General features: G+C 36.6%; 1 protein-coding gene across 2 annotated transcripts in view; it reads left to right on the top strand.

The window, feature by feature from the left end:
• Positions 1 to 208: 208 nt before the first annotated feature.
• LOC120535858 (alpha-2-macroglobulin-like protein 1) overlaps positions 209 to 16,940 on the top strand; it is a 74,523-nt gene continuing 57,791 nt past the window's right edge. For both annotated transcript variants that reach the window (XM_039763977.1, XM_039763976.1), the window contains exons 1-10: positions 209 to 362; positions 518 to 701; positions 7,630 to 7,786; positions 9,724 to 9,776; positions 10,002 to 10,022; positions 11,871 to 12,039; positions 12,867 to 12,951; positions 13,188 to 13,302; positions 15,833 to 15,947; positions 16,427 to 16,536. In XM_039763977.1, the coding sequence (XP_039619911.1) occupies positions 286 to 362; positions 518 to 701; positions 7,630 to 7,786; positions 9,724 to 9,776; positions 10,002 to 10,022; positions 11,871 to 12,039; positions 12,867 to 12,951; positions 13,188 to 13,302; positions 15,833 to 15,947; positions 16,427 to 16,536 (1,086 nt within the window). In that variant the 5' untranslated portion in view covers positions 209 to 285. The remainder of the gene's footprint in view (positions 363 to 517; positions 702 to 7,629; positions 7,787 to 9,723; positions 9,777 to 10,001; positions 10,023 to 11,870; positions 12,040 to 12,866; positions 12,952 to 13,187; positions 13,303 to 15,832; positions 15,948 to 16,426; positions 16,537 to 16,940) is intronic.

Below are 16,940 nucleotides of genomic sequence, written 5' to 3'. Positions count from 1 at the left end.
CACAGCAAACAGACAACCCCCACCGATAGATAATCCTGGTTAAAGAGCTATTGAATTGTATTTTGCAACAGTAACAGATACATGTGAGATTACAAAATGAGTAGGGATTTGACGACATTGGAGTGGGAGGATCAGAGAAAGAGAGGGAGGCAGTAGGAGAGTGAGAGAATACAGATTTTTTTTTTTTTTCACAAAGCCTTCTCAGAGGCTTAGTGAATAAATTCGGGCTTCATTTCTGATTTCAGCCTTCAGTGTCCATCACACCTTAGGGAAGATCACTGCTAAATGGCAACCATGTGGAAGGTGGTTCTTTTGCTTTGTCTGCAACTTCATGGCTGTCTGGTTGCAAGTGAGGGAGAAATGTAAGAACGTTTCTGTCACAAATATTTTGTATCTGAGTGCAACTCACACTTTACTGGAGCTGCTACAGAATGCCATTTTATAGCTGCAAAAGCTGAAGTTTTTTTCTTAAGCTGAAAATGTAACCGGTTGTTCTGTTTTTCTTTTGTTCTCCCAGGACATATGTGGTGACAATTCCTTCTCAGATTTTTGGAGGTAGTACTGGGGTAGTAAGCGTCCATCTCCTTAACCCTAATGAAACAATTTCATTCATTGTAACTCTGAAGATGGAAACAGAAAATCTGACTTTATTGGAGGAAAAGGTTAAGGAGAAAGATCTCTACAAGTGCATTAAATTTCAGGTGAGCCTATCATGAATAACTTGTTACCTTGTTCACAGTGTAGAGAAAAATATGAATCTGTTATAAGAGAATTTAGATAAAGTCATATTATGTCCTGGTTGAATATTTAAGAGTGTGTGTGCGGAGCAGGGAAATATATGCAAATTGCATTTGGCTCAAACAGACCTATAGCCAGTAGGGAGTATCTGAAAACAAAGTAAGTCAAATGACAAAAATGAATGTATATCAACATTCTCAAATGTCCTGCTTCAATTCTAGTACGTAAAATGTATGTCTCTGCAAGTTTCAGTTTACACAAGGATGTTTTTGCTTGGAAACATATAAACTATGATTAAGTATCTATTATTCCACTCTAATTAAATGTGCTTTTTTTAGTTTCCAATAAAGTAGTGTGTAAATGCATTATTGGAAACTAACATGCACATTTGAGAAGATCTGTGTATTTTATGCACATTTGAGAAGATCTGTGTATTTTAGTAAAGTATAACATGATCTATAATGGTTGCAAAATAAATACAACACTTGAGAGTAACTTGTATAAAGGCAACTAATACTTTCTACTACTTATCCAAAGCTGAGTCGCAGGAGCAACAGTCTTAGCAGTGAGGACCAAATGTCTTCTTCTCCAGCCACAGTATGCCAACTCATACTATGGGATCCGAAGTTGTTCCCAAGCCATCTGGGAGATAAAATCCTCCCAGAGAGTCCTGGTTCTTCCCCAGGGTCTCCTCCCAGCTGGTAGTGCCCGTAAAACCTCCACAGGGAGGCATCTGTATCAGAAGCCTGCACCACTTCAATTGGCTTCTCTCCCACATGTCTGCACTTCTCACGCTATTTCTAAGAGAGAGCCCAGCCACCCTGCAGAAAAAAATAATTTTAACTGCTTGTACCCGCAATCTCATTCTTTCAATCATTACCCAAAGCTCATCACCCTAGGTAAGATTAGGGATGTAGATCGACTGGTAAATTGAGAGCTTCGCTTTCTGACTCAGCTCCATCTTCACTTAATACTTAAAGGAACAGATTTTGTTTTTTGTAGCTGACGAAAAACTAATATGAAATGATAAATTCTCATAGTGCCTGTTACTGAATAACACATTCTACCCTGATTTTGTTTTCTCTTTGATATTTTCCTTTCAGAGCACCAAAACAAATGTAATGGTATATTGCATTATGTTAGCCAAAAGTCTTAATTCTTGAAACATACACCAAATAATTCAATTAAACTCAAAATTCCACCCTGATAGATGTTGATCATTTTACAAAAGAACAAATTTGGAAGAAAACTCCCCCTAGAACAAAGCTTAACTCTACAGATTGTGACCACTTGCCAAGGTGTGAAACACACAATGTCTCAGCTTTTCACTGAGACTCGCCTTTATCTAGCATCTGGTTACAGTCTCATGTTCTGCAGCAGCACCTCAATAAAGTGTTATAACTGGAGGGTGTGGCCTCTGAGACACTATTCATGAAGAAGAGGGGATATAATGGACAATTAAAACAAACCTAAAAGGGAGAAATCCAGTATTGAAATCAAAGGTAGATTCTCAGAGTTCCACCTGGACCTTGATAGCTTGTGTGTTAGGCTGAATCTTTGGTGTTTGATCAAGAGAATGCAGGATGCAAAATCAAAATTATTTGTGTAATGTTAAAGGCCTACTAAGGACTTTATATAAGCAATAGTTTCAGGTGCACTACATTTTTAATAAAGCAAAAGGAAATAAGCTAAAGGTGAAAATCTAAAATATAACAGTTTTTACACTTCATGCTTGGTCACCTATATAAATAAAATGTATTATTATTATTTTAGTCTGTAATTCCATTTTGGGCTAAGACCATCTTTTGGGTTAAATCCAATTTCAATTAAAATAACAGCTATGGACACAGTCACATTCGTTCATAACTTCATGGTTTCAAAACAGATAAGTTTTGTACATAAAAGTACTGAACAAATACTGTATGCATAAATATTGACTTTCAGCTTGAGAGCTGTGCAAATAAAGACTTTATACTTAACTATTTATATAAACAGGACATTGATAGTCATCAATGCTCATGTTCAAAAGGCCCATGATAATTTTCCCTTTTTATATGATACCTTTTCATTTATTCAGCCTAAATAAATATGAAATTTAATGGCAAATCATCCATATATCCATCTTATTTTTCAAGTTATTTTTATGAAGCATAGGCTGGTTTATGGACTCACTAATGGTTGGATAGTCAGCTAGGGGACAACATTGAACTTTGGAATCAGAATGATTTGATGACTAGCTTAATACATGAATAAATATGTACTATCACAAACCTATATTACATAGATAATGTATTATACATAAATGAATTAATAAGTACTACATGTTTTACATGGTGGCACAGTGGCGCAGTGGGTAGTGCTGCTGCCTCACAGTTAGGAGGCACAGGTTCGCTTCCTGGGTCCTCCCTGCGTGGAGTTTACATGTTCTCCCCATGGCTGCGTGGGTTTCCTCCCACTGTCCAAAGACATGCAGGTTAGGTGCACTGGCGAGTCCAAATTTTCCCTAGTGTTTGCTTGGTGTGTGGGCGTGTGTGTGCCCTGCGGTAGACTGGCGCCCTGCCCGGGGTTTGTTTCCTGCCTTGCGCCCTGTGTTGGCTAGGATTGGCTCCAAGCAGAACCCCGTGACCCTGTAGTTAGGATATAGTGGGTTGGATAATGGATGGATGGATGTTTTACATAGATAATGTAGTATATGAGAAGATAGCATTGCTGGGCATCTCATCTAGGATTACCTCCCACCCCTATACTTAGTACATTCAAATATTGCCTTCTGAAATAAAATAATAATTAATAAAGTTTCACATCTGCCTCACAGCTCCAATAGACTTGATTAGAATCCTGTGCCATAGTAACAACTATATCTGTGTGAGGTTCTCATGTTTTCAAGAGTGTTTCTATACATACTCCGGTATTCTTACCAAATCCCAAAAATGTACAGATTATGTTGTTTGCTATGTGTAGATGTTTATACCCTATTTTGGATTGGTAACCCCAGTGCTGTTGGGATAAGCTCCACCCACTGTCATCCAGAAATGGATAGAAAGTATAGAGAGAATTGACTGGGATATAGTCAGTCAGTCAGTCATTCATTAACCAACCCACTATATCCTAACACAGGGTTATGGGGGTCTGCTGGAGCCAATCCCAGCAAGCACAGGGTGCAAGGTAGGAACAAATCCCCGGGCTGGGCACCAGCCCACCGCAGGACACACACTCACACACACACCAAGCACACACTAGAGACAGTTTAGGATCGCCAATGCACCTAACCTGCATGTCTTTGGACTGTGGGAGGAAACTGGAGCACCCAGAGGAAACCCACACAGGATTGGCTACAGCAGACCCCCCGTGACCCTGTAGTTCGGATATAGCGGGTTGGATAATGGATGGCTGGATAAGGTTTACATGTGTTTGTTAAGTAAAAGTAAAATAACCTTAATATTGTAACTGTAAATTACCGAATCAGCGTGTCCTAAAAGCCATGCAAATGGGGTTGTTAAGAGTGCTGTGGAGAGGGGCGGGCAGAGGAGTCCCATCTGCCACTCTCAAGTAAAGCAGCCACAAGGATGCTTAGGGGCAGAAATTATTAAGAAAGTAAAAAAAAAGTGTTTGAACAAGTTTTGTGGGTTGTTGACACATGGTTGTCTTTCTGTTCGAGGACCATTTATTTTTAAGTGTGCATGTCCAGCTAAGGCAGAAGAGCAAAAAAACCTTTTTTTCTTTTGGACCGCTACAAACACTTGTCTGTGGGGTTTATTTCTCCCACCTGGAAATGGTATTTTAATTGTAGGACAAATAGTGTTGTCTAGAAAATTCAGCATTTTAAGTTATATTTGTTGGTAAAATGGAAGAAATATCAAGATCAGGAATTCAGAGGATTACTTTTTTTAGAAGTTGTTACAAATGCATCAGGTGGCTGAAGAAAGATGAAAGTTGCATAGAGTCAGAACACAACTAGGTAGATCACTACTAAGGTGGCACCTGTGTCCTTGCTATTCTAATACAGTGGAGATAGACAGAACAATGCTAGTGGCTCAGGGACGGTGGAGTTTTTAAACAAAACTGATCTCCATCTACACTGGAGTTTGTGCATCATTTACATACTGATGATGTAGACCTTCATCTACCTTGCGCATGGCACATCATTGGCAAACTCCTTAATGGGACTGTGCGTTGAAAAACCCAGAAACCAAAGAACATCAGAATCCTCTGTGCTTTATACACTTTCAAAACTATCATTGTGTGCAGGACTCTGATAGCATGAGCTGCAGCGCATTTCCATTATGTCACATTAATGCACTGATTACCTTTGAAAGTAACTGTCTTCAGATCTGGAGATTGTCATCTTGTCATTAAATAAGAACAAAGTAAACATTAAAGCAACACTTAAAAAAAGTGCTTAGAAATATTTAACTCTAAATTAATTCGCAACATGATTAATTATAAGCAGTCCACAGTAATTGGATTACATTTTGTACCTTTTGTTAAACTAACTCAATAAAGGAAATAAGTAAATAAACAAATATGTGTGTGCATGTATATCTTCGCTTTACTGCATTGTGGTTTTGTGTCATTGTCCTGTAATATTGTGAGTTCAGCCTCTTTCTACACATACACTTCGGTATGCGCCTTATTGTTAGTTTTGCTCTGATCCTTACTGATCAGATTACATCTAAGTAGTAAACGTTGATTACAGGGTGTCAGCTGAATTATTCACAATCTAATTTTCACAGAGTTATACATTTTTCATTACAACAGTAGTGACACTGGCCACAAGATTTATCATAAAACTGTAGCGACTGGCAAGTAATTTGCTTTATACACTTGTACAGAATGCAGCATTCAGACTACAAAATGCATTTTAGATGCATACAGGCAAGCAGCATAACAAGCACCATGGAAAGCAACTCTTTTATGCCTGTAATGTTAGAAAATGTGTTCTTCCATGTCCAATAGTGATGAGCAAACTCTGTGGTGTTTGCTTCACCTCAAGTTTGGAGAAAACACAGAAGTGTTCACGAATATCGCCACACTGTGAAATTCATTGAAGTAAATGGGGATGGACTAACTGAACTAGATTTGACTGGATTATAATGGTGCAATCATCTTTAAAGTGTCCCTGAGGGCTAGGGAAACATCAGCAAATTATACTTGACTGATTGCTGCCAAAAAGGCAACCTGAGCTGTACTGCTGTACACCATGACTCAAAATTTCATCAAAAAAACTAAGTGGAAATGCTGAAATTGTAGTCAACAGTCAGAAAAAATATGTAGGTCATTTTATGTTGATTTATGTGAGAAACTATTGTTTTGTGTGCTTTTTAGAAAACAGTCTGGTAGTAGCTCAGCTCGATGCTTACTGCCCCACCCATCCTGCACTGCTGCTGCCACGGTAGTGCACAATGGCAATGCATGCAGCAACAGATGTTTTATGTTGACTTATGTGAGAAACTATTGCTTTATGTACTTTTCAGAAAACAGAGTTTTTTGGAAAAAATATTCAACTCTGGGAGAAAAGGGAAAAAAAAAAAACAAAGGCAAAAAATTCAAAGTGATGTTTCATGATTGAAGCCACTGGCTCTTTTTTTTTTTGAAATCGTGCTGAAGGCTCTCCAAACTGTGCTGATGCTTTGCACTTTTTCTTCTATTAAAAATATTAAAATATCTTGTAAATAGTAATAAATCTTTTGATATTATTATTATTTCATAGTCTCTTGTGTTTTTGTCAGGCCTCGTTCTCTTACATTGATGTGGAACTTGAAGATCAACCTACACATTTGGCAACAAACACAGATAACTCGTTATTTATGCTGTATGCTTCATAAAAATAAAATTTCAGAACCTGCATAATTTTCTTATTTGTTAAGATCCTTAAATTGAGTTCACCTACTATACACAGTATTAATGTGACTTTATGGCTTTACATTTTATAGGATTTATTTTTACAGAAAATGTAAAAAAACTGATATGAATAGTTATGCTATAGTAGTCCACCAGCTACCTTAGCACCTTTGGTTTCCATAAAGTCTCCATATTCTGTTTATATCTGCATGTGTTTTCTCTGCTAAGCCACAGTTTCTCTCAGAGTTCAAATCTGCTGTGAGTGTGATCATGTGCTCTTCATAGTGCCAACCACTGTGTGACCGTGCCTCTGTGAGATCAAAGAAGAAAGAACATATTGAGAGCTGTGCAAGCTTCGTAACCAGTCTGTAATGCAGATGATTAGCATTATATACCCAGGGGGTGGTCCCATCCAATGTTGGCTGTTACAGCTCTGGGGGATGTTGTGCTGGCCGCACAAAGCATTATAGGACACTGAAAAAAACAGTTCTCCTTAACCAGATGAATTATCAGAAAATAATTCAACGAACAAGGGTGAATGTGAACGCAACAGATATGCTCTGGATAACGCTTTGGCAAAATTCACTGATCAGCACTAATGACCAATAAGGGAACGTGTGTTGTTGTTATGATCAGGATTCAATTGGGGAAGGGCCACAAAATAAGCACAAACCAATTAAAGCGCAATTAAAGTATAATTTTCTGAAAACCATGTTTACATTCATCCACACCAAAATGCTAATGCTACAGTTTCATAAAAATAAAAAAAAATTAACAGGGGTCGAAACCAACAGAGTACAGTAGTGTGAATAAAAGGCTGAAAAAGTAGACAAATGTATGCATTTTTATATAAAATCTTATTATTGTGGACAGGGCCTGAGAGACAAAGGTGTGCCCACCAAGTCCATTTAGTTCTACTGAGTGTTTTAATCTAATCTAACTGTAGATTAAAAACCTCACTCTTGGTCTATTATCATACTATCATAAAACAAATGATATTTCCCTTACTTTTGTTCATTTTTTGTGTTTTTTCTTGTTTTGCTTCTATAGGTTCCACAGGTGAATGATGAATTTGTAGGCAGTATTGAAGTACGATTGAAAGGAAAAACATTTGAGATTGTAAATGAGAAAAAAGTGCTTATTTCCTCATTAACACCTATGAGTTTTATACAGACAGACAAACCGATCTATAAACCAGGACAAACAGGTGTGTGCCTATTTATTTATTTGCTATATATAGTACTGCCTATCTATAAATCTATAAAGCAAAACAAATCTATTGGGTACCATAATTCAGCCTTTAATGTACTGTTTAACTTTTGGCCTTGGCAGCTCAAATTTGAAACATTGGCATGAGATACTATAGTGTGATCTGTCAACCAAACAACATCACCACCTAGATTGTGATGTTAATGTAATGGTTAACACACTTGCCTTTCAAACAAAATCATCTGAGTTGATGATAGCTAGTGATAAGTGGAACAATTTCCACAAATTGAATTTGCAGCAAAACTCAGTGTTTTGGAAAACAAAAATCACATTGCCATTGCTTCCAGCAAAAATCATTTAATTCACACTAAGAAGAAACATGTTTAGTTCATGTTTTAATGCACTATATCTACATGTGTCTGAATGTCATTTAGTATTTAACTAAAGATGTGTAGTGGGAAAAAAAATCGTCAGAAGTGTGCATATCCTCAACTAGGATAATGCGGTTGTTAGATAATGGTTTTTGGGGGAGGGGGGATACGGTTCCTTGTAGTGAGTTTTTCTGAGGAGAAAACACAGTAATGTGCACAATACTGGGTTTTAGTATATCTTTGTGTGAAAAAATATGCAACATGTCACATTTTTAAATAATGTTGTGCACTCCTCCAGCGTGATGTGAACAATAAGCCTAATTACAGTGGAATTGATATTACCAGTGTGGTATAGATTACATCTATAAACAAAAAGACTATACGGAGCAGTATTCCCCTAAAATCTCTTTATTGAGTTTTGTTTTTCACGACTGCAAAAGTCGTAGGGTGTTGTACCGTGTTAGCCATGATGGATGCAATGAGAGTTAAAGCAAAATGGCGCCATTTATTGGCTAACTGACAGATCACAATATGCAAGCTTTTGAGGCGGCTTAGGGCCCTTTTTCAGGCAACTTGGCCTAAGGACTGATCACTTTTAAGGATGAGCTGGTGGACTGAAGATGAATGACAGTCCAACCAGGCAGCTTAGGTTGATGGGACATATGAATATGATCTTTAGAGAATGTGGAAAATAAGTATGCATATTTGTACTGCAGACTTCTATCATCTCATTACAGTATAATAACCCCTTCTATTTCAGATGACTAATATTCCGTATGAATCTTCAGTATGTTTTGCAGCTAGACATGTCCAGTCAAATTGTTACTTTCAAAGGCAAATGTATGCCACTTGCATTGACTTAGCACAGAATTCATGGGCTAACTCACAATATGTATGGATTTATTTCCAGTTGGTTGATCTCATATATAAAGCTACCCAAGCGTAACCCATGTTTTGTCGCTCTTGGTAGAGATTTATGTACTTCCCTTGCTCAGTTTAATTTGCTCTGTACACCAGCTAAAAGGGAATAGTGGAAAGTGTAGTTGGGTATGTCACATTAGGTGATTGTTTTCACGATAGTATGCCTTTGACTTCTTCTAATTTGGTAAGATTATTCATCCACAGCTTGGCCTCTGCATTCACAAGTACAGCACATCTGCTGGATTGTGTCTAGTGTTTCCTAAAACACGTTTTAAATTTGCAAAGTAGCTGGCAGCATTACACAATGGAAAACAACATCACATTCTTAAAAACACTTAGGATTGTATGCTTTGAAGATGCTGAAGCCCACATTCAACAGACAGTTCCAGGGTGGTAAGTTGGCAGTCTAGGGAGGGGCTTCTCTGGATACAGTGTGGGCTTTCAGCATAACAGTTTAAAAGATTTGCAGCTTTTGATGGAAGCACAGCTTGTTAATATCTATGCACCTAGCATGTCTTTATGGTAGTTTTTTAGCAGTAATTTCAGTGTTTGAATAGAAAGAAGTAATGCATTGCAACTGATTGTAATTGTTTACAAATGATCAAGTGACTTTATACTCACAAAACTGTTGTTTTTCTTTCAGTTAAATTTCGTATTTTTGCTATTGATGAAAATTTTTTTCCAATTAATGAAAAGGTAAGAATGATGAAAATATTTTTAAAATTAAACTAATTCTTTGAGAGACAAAGTAAAGTAAACTTAGTTGTAGTTACTGTAGAGCTTGGTATTGTTGATTCATGAGCTATAATTGATAACAATCATATTACTACATGATTGCAGAGGAATTCCAAGAGTAGCTTGATATGTAAGTTATCGTGAGTCTTGCTAATGTTAATCATTGTTTTATGTTTTATTTTTCAGTACACCACAGTGGAACTAATTGTAAGTCAAATAAAATATTTTTTCTGTGATTATTTCTGACAATCATTTAAGTTTATATATTCTGTTAATACTCTAATTTACTAGTACTTACGCTGAACAATTTAAGTTTTTACTACATTTAAAGTTTTCTCACAATGAATTACTTTTATTGAAGCATGCATTTGTGTGTTATTATTTTCTTCCATAATAATAATAAGGTTGTGAAATGATATAGTAGCGATTTAATTCCTATAGTACTATGGAAGGTGCAGTTTAATGTATCTATATTAATCTTTCAAGTTTTAATAATTCAATTGCTCATTTAGCAATTTGGGGTGTGCATAGCTTTCAATAATAACAAATCACACATGGGTAGCACAGTGGGTAAAACTGCCACCTCAGCAATCTGGGTTTGAATTTCTTGACCAGATACTTTTCGAAATTTGTATTTTTCTGCCCTATTTTGGTGGGCTTTTGTAAAGGTACCCTGGTTTTACTTTGATATTTGTAAAGACTTGTGTGTTTTACATATGCCTTTAGTGAGTCTGCTTCAGTAGAAAATATTATATTAAGTATAATTACTCTAATCATTTTGTTCAAAACTTAACCCACCCAAATCACAATATTCTATATTATACTAATGTAGTTTTGGATAATGCAGCAGCCTGTGGTAAAGTGACGTCTGCGGCTGTTTGCCATTTTAAATAAATAATCGCCACATTCGCATCTTTGTGTGGTGGAGCGTGGTAGCATGGCGAGTGGCTCCTGTGTGCGATACAGGAGTGGACAGCCTTATGCTTAGTGCGCAGGTGAAGGATTGTTTGTGACCCTAATTGATGGCAGGAGCTGCTGATTGCTTCAGCTGTGCCATGTCCCCATTTTAAAAGGGAAGCGCGAGCGCAAGTTCAAGAGGGAAGAATTGATAAAAGAAAAAGGCATGAGAAAAAGAAAAGACAGAGATTAAAGGGAAAAAGAAAAGAGGGCAGGAGGCAGAAGGAACCAGTATGAGCAAGCTGAAGGGCTGCAGAAGGTCAGCTGCATTTGTCAGTAGGGCGATTCCTCTGCTTCAAGGCCAATATGGAATAAGCAGAGGAGCCTTCAGTGAGAAAGAAGGCACCTCCACAGATATACCTTTTTATGGATTATTTATTAATTAAACTATTTTCTGAGCACTTTTTGAACACTTGTTTTGCACTTGGTTTTAAACAGAGGCACTGATCACTTTTACACCATCCCCTTGCTTCATGTGTGTTTTGTCATCATCTACCATGCTCATCCTGTTACGTGATCGATGGTGTCAGATTCAAGATGCTCCCAAAAATAAAGAGAGAGCAAGGAGCTGACCCGCACCGTCACACAGCCATTAGGTTAAAATGTATATACAGTATGCATACAAAACAAATATGGTAGGACTGGAATATTTGGAGTAAAGAGAAAGAATGCAACATGGCGGCTTTGTGTTTAAGAAATTATGACATATGGTATACTACAGTTTCAATATTAAACTAGATGTCTAGTAAAAAGGTTGGTAAGCGTGAGATAAGCTTCACTGATCAGAATTCTATATACAGTAATTCTGTTTAATATATCGAGTGCTTACAAATTTCTTCTTTTTGGTTACCCATAGATTGATGCAGAAACTGAACATCCCTAACTTGTTTGTAAAGGAAAAGTTTTCTCATGTTTATAAATATATTTGTGAATTTAAATACAATAATAACCATAATAGAGGAGCCTTTGTTATTTCAGATAATACACTGTACTGTACATTTATAACTATACTATACTTTGTGAATTAACATAGTACTTTAAGTAGTGACAGTATTCCATGAAAAGCAGTCTCTGCAGTTTAAATATCTGTTGTTCCAGGATCCCCGCTCTAATCGGATTGGGCAATGGCTTAACATATCGTCCAATGGTGGAATTGTGGATTTATCATACCCCACCACTCCAGAAGCCCCACTTGGAAAGTATTCTCTAAAACTATGGAAGGAGGATGGAAAAAAAATTGACCAAACATTTGAAGTTAAAGAATATGGTGAGATGCAGAGCACATGATCAGTATATAGTGAACATATTGTATTCTGCATAGCTTCTGTATTTATGCATTTTATTTAAGTGGTTATTCATTTTTAACTTCAGTATTATACTGACAGTGTTTTATATTTTGGTTAAAAACAATATTTTTAAAATATTACAGATTTTTTTTTATTAAAGAGTCAAACAAAAGGAGCTCATTTAAATCTATTAATGTTACATGAGCAACATTTTTTACCCAGTTGAATGTGAGAAGATGGACAGTTTAGTTTGTAGTTTATGAAGCTGATATTTAAATGACTGGCAAAGGCATAAATTAATTACAGTTTCACTCTATAAGTTCTAATAAGTAGACAAATACATGGGAAAGAAGTAAGATTACATTTGAAAGTTGTTTGCTTTATATAAGTAAAGTGCCTTACGAACAGTTCAGAGTGCTTCTCTTCTACTACTGTGTTCTTAAGCAAGTCCTGCATAATAACTGCCTGTATTGGGGAAAAAAAAAACGCAATTATGTCAATTTCCCATACAAGGTGCTTTGCATCTTGATATTTAGATCAAATTCTGAGAATGTATTTATGTATGTATGTATATATGTATGTATGCATTCATTTAATTATTACTTAGGAGGAATTTGTATAAAGGAACCTGATATTGAATGCAATTTGAACTTTGTATCTATCCTATTGTGACTGTGAATGCTTTTTTATTTAATCTTCCCATTTAACCCGTTTCAAAGAAGTGTTCTCCCTATTGCACTGGTTGTTTGACTTTCTTTTTATACGTTATTTTTATGCCTTAGGACTTCTCTTTCTCTTTCACATTTAGTTCTGCCAAAGTATGAAATTAAGATTAATATGCCAGAAATAGTAACTATTGAAGACACAGAAGTCAGTATTCAAGTTTGTGGAAAGTAAGTAAAAGTAAACTAAATAAAATTTGTTTCATCTTCATTTACTCACTTTATTTTTTCATTTGATGTCTCATACTAGTGCTTCACAAAGAAACAGAAACCCTGTCTGACTCATATGATGACATTAATAACTACACTGTGCTTGTTGCTAATTCTAATAAATGTTGTTGTATTAATTGGGAGGAAATGTAATTAAGAGCCAAAGATAAATATTTAAACAGAGCTTTACTTTTTAGGTATACATATGGCAAGCCAGTTATGGGCACTATAACATTAAGTGTCTGCAGGAGTGCTTATTGGTTTTTCGGATATGATACAAACAAAGACATCTGCAAGAAATTTACAACTAAGGTGAGTAAAGGAGTTTTCATTTCATTTGGGGAACTTGTTTTAAAATCTGTAGAGCTTCCCCCCATACTTTGTTTAGGTAGATGAGAACAGGACAATTGCATTCTGGCACAGACTAAAACAAGTGGACCATACCGTTTTGAAAATGGTGGTCTCGGCATAGTACCAAACAAAACCTGGCACATTTTGGTATAATTGTGATCTGATAAGGGACTGATCTTACTTCAGGAAATGGTGCACGTTACATGTAGAATTTATGCACACTATGGCAGTATCACACTATATATCATACTTACACCTGAACACCAGCAAGACCAAGGAACTGGTGGTGGATTTTAGGAGGCTCAGGCCCCTCATGGACCCCGTGATCATCAGAGGAGACTGTGTGCAGAGGGTACGGACCTATAAATTCCTGGGAGTGCAGCTGGATGACAAATTGGACTGGACTGCCAATACTGATGCTCTGTGTAAGAAAGGTCAGAGTCGACTATACTTTCTTAGAAGGTTGCTGTCCTTTAACATCTGCAATAAGATGCTGCAGATGTTCTGCCAGACGGTTGTGGCGAGTGTCCTCTTCTATGTGGTGGTGTGCTGGGGAGGCAGCATAAAGAAGAAGGACGTCTCACGCCTGGACAAACTTGTTAAGAAAGCAGGCTCTATTGTAGGAATAAAGTTGGAAAGTTTAACATCTGTGGCAGAGCGATGGGCATTAAGCAAACTCCTGTCAATCATGAAGAATCCACTGCATCCACTGAACAGTGTCACTTCCAGGCGTAGCTGGAAGTAGCTTCAGTGAAAGACTTTTGTCACTGTCCTGCTCCACTGACAGACTGAGGAGATCGTTCCTCCCCCACACTATGCGACTCTTCAATTCCACCCGGGGGAGTAAATGCTAACATTATTTAAAGTTATTGTCTGCTTTTACATGCATTTTTATTACTCTTTAATTTAATATTGTTTTTTGTATCAGTTTACTGATGCTGAATTATGTGAATTTCCCCTTGGGAATAATAAAGTATCTATCTATCTATCTATCTATCTATCTATCTATCTATCTATCTATCTATCTATCTATCTATCTATCTATCTATCTATCTATCTATCTATCTATCTATCTATCTATCTATCATAAAGCTGGATAGTTTAACATCTGTAGCAGAGCGACACTAAGACACTAAAACGGGCACTATACAAACTCCTGTCAATCATGAGGAATCCACTACATCCACTGAACAGTGTCACTTCCAGGCAGAGGAGTAGCTTCAGTGACAGACTTTTGTCACTGTCTTGCTCCACTGACAGACTGAGGAGATTGTTCCTCCCCCACACTATGCGTCTCTTGAATTCCACCCGGGGGAGTAAAAACATCATTCAAAGTTATTTTCTGTTTTTACATGCATTTTTATTACTTTTTAATCTATCTATCAATCAATGAGAATGGTTCTTAAAACTCTAGGAATTCAACAGATGAGGCCATGTCTAGGTTTATGAAAAGCAACATACATTACGTCTTTTGAACAACAGACTTCAAGATGACTGTCTCTTATTTTCTGCTAATGCGTGAATTTGTCCTGGCTATTTCAGTGTTTGTTTATTGTTGTTTCAGACATCTTCTTAAAGTACCTCCTCACAGTCACTCACCATACTTTAATCATGGCTTCATGTAGAGCAAAACATCTGAAGTCCAGGTTAACAATTACTTCTATAGACAATAATATGAATCTTTTCAAAATAATGCAACTGAAATTATATTTTGTTGTTGTAAAATTAGTATACAGTCTTATAACAGCATAGTTAAAGCTATCTGTAACAATCTTTATATTATCTTTGCTTTACAAGATGTAAGAGATCAATTAAAGTCTAAGAATATTCATGGTTCCTCATTGCTTTTCATTACTATTTCTTTATTTCAAGTATTCCCAGGTTGTTTATACTTATCATCCTAAGTTTGAACACTATAAATTGAGAAGAAAATATAACACAATTGGGAATTTTTGCCACCTTACTTCAATGAGAAATATTTTATACCTTCATTCTTTTCATATTACTGCACCCAAAAATTATATTTTTTGTAAGTTACCCTTTGTGGTTGTAGTTATAGCTTTCATGGAGAATGAAGATAACATTTCTGATAGAATGGATATATTGGATATGGTGACCAACACTGGACAACAGTAAACTATATGAAAAATGTCCATGTAAAGCATCCTGCATTATTTGTCGCCTAATCCATATTTCAATTAATCTAGTCATATGTTTAAAATGTGCAAAGCACATCTATTTTTTTTAAATATTGTTAAATAAGTATTTACGGAAAGTAGTGCGCAAACAGCTGCGGTGGGTTGGCACCTTGCCTGGGATTGGCTCCTGCCTTGTGCCCTGTGTTGGCTGGGATTGGCTCCAGCAGACCCCCGTGACCCTGTGTTCGGATTCAGCGGGTTAGAAAATGGATGGATGGGTTTATTTTCAGAAGTATATTGCTATTGTTGTTAAAGTTATAAAGAAATACCACTACCATTTTTTTTCTCTTTAGACTGAAAAATCTGGCTGTGGAACTCAAGTTGTGGAACTTCAAGAATTTAAACTGAATTCCTCAGGGTATCAAAACTCCTTTAAGGTTGATGCTGAATTGACAGAAGAAGGAACAGGTGCATCCATTTTGTACATTTTTTAATATTTCATGCAATTTTTAAAAGATGTCACTGAAACGTCCTCCACTCTAGTCTTTGAAAAGATGTTAGTCACTGAGTGACGAATTAAATTGTGTGTTCTTCATTTGTGAGTAAGTCTCCTCCTATAGTCTAAAAAGATGCAACAAATTTGATGGGTAACTAATTTTGCTCGGAATGAACGAGCATTAAAAGCACAAGAATTAATGACATGATTGGCTCCCATTTAGAAATGTATCCTGCCTTGTACCTTATGTTCTCAGAATAAGCTTCAGCCTGTACTTGTTTTGGGGAATCAGGGCTTGAAAATTTTGTACACATACAGTACAAATCTCATTTTGATACCAAAAGTATAAACAAAGTATTAATAAAATGAATACAGTATGTAGAAGATCTTTGCTATATCCCTAACACAATATCTCCCATCTTTCCAATTCTGTTAATCTCTTTCATGAAAGACGTGAAACTTGAAGAAGGTGGCCTTCTTAAATTCACTAATGTCTTGATTAACGTGGATTTTGAAGAGACTGACAGTGTCTACAAAGGCGGAATTCCTTTCAAAGGAAAGGTAGGTAGTGGCTCTAGTACTTTATCTTCAACACTGGTAACCAAAGACAATTTTCTGAAGGAAGACTAAATCAGCTAAATGCAATCTGTTGATTGAAATAATATCAACTCACACTTTCAGCTTGCTAAAACTCTCTCCTCAGTGTATCTGTTATATTGTTTCTCCATGTTTTTCCATGGGCGGAGTTGTGGCTCTGAGGCTAGGGATCTGCACTGGCAATTGGAAGGTTGCTGTTTCGAGTCCCGTAAATGCCAAAAGGGACTCTGCCCTTTTGGGATCTTGAGCAAGGTCCTTAACCTGCAATTGTTCTATCCTGGGTATGACGTTAATCTGCATCCATTCCTGCATGTAGTTCCTCCAACCTAAAAGGAAAAACTCCAGCCACCATAAAAAACCTAACACTG

The sequence above is a fragment of the Polypterus senegalus genome, chromosome 9 (genome assembly GCF_016835505.1).
Source record: "Polypterus senegalus isolate Bchr_013 chromosome 9, ASM1683550v1, whole genome shotgun sequence".
In the NCBI taxonomy this organism is placed as follows: domain Eukaryota; kingdom Metazoa; phylum Chordata; class Cladistia; order Polypteriformes; family Polypteridae; genus Polypterus; species Polypterus senegalus.
This window is presented reverse-complemented; position numbering and strand designations above follow the sequence as displayed.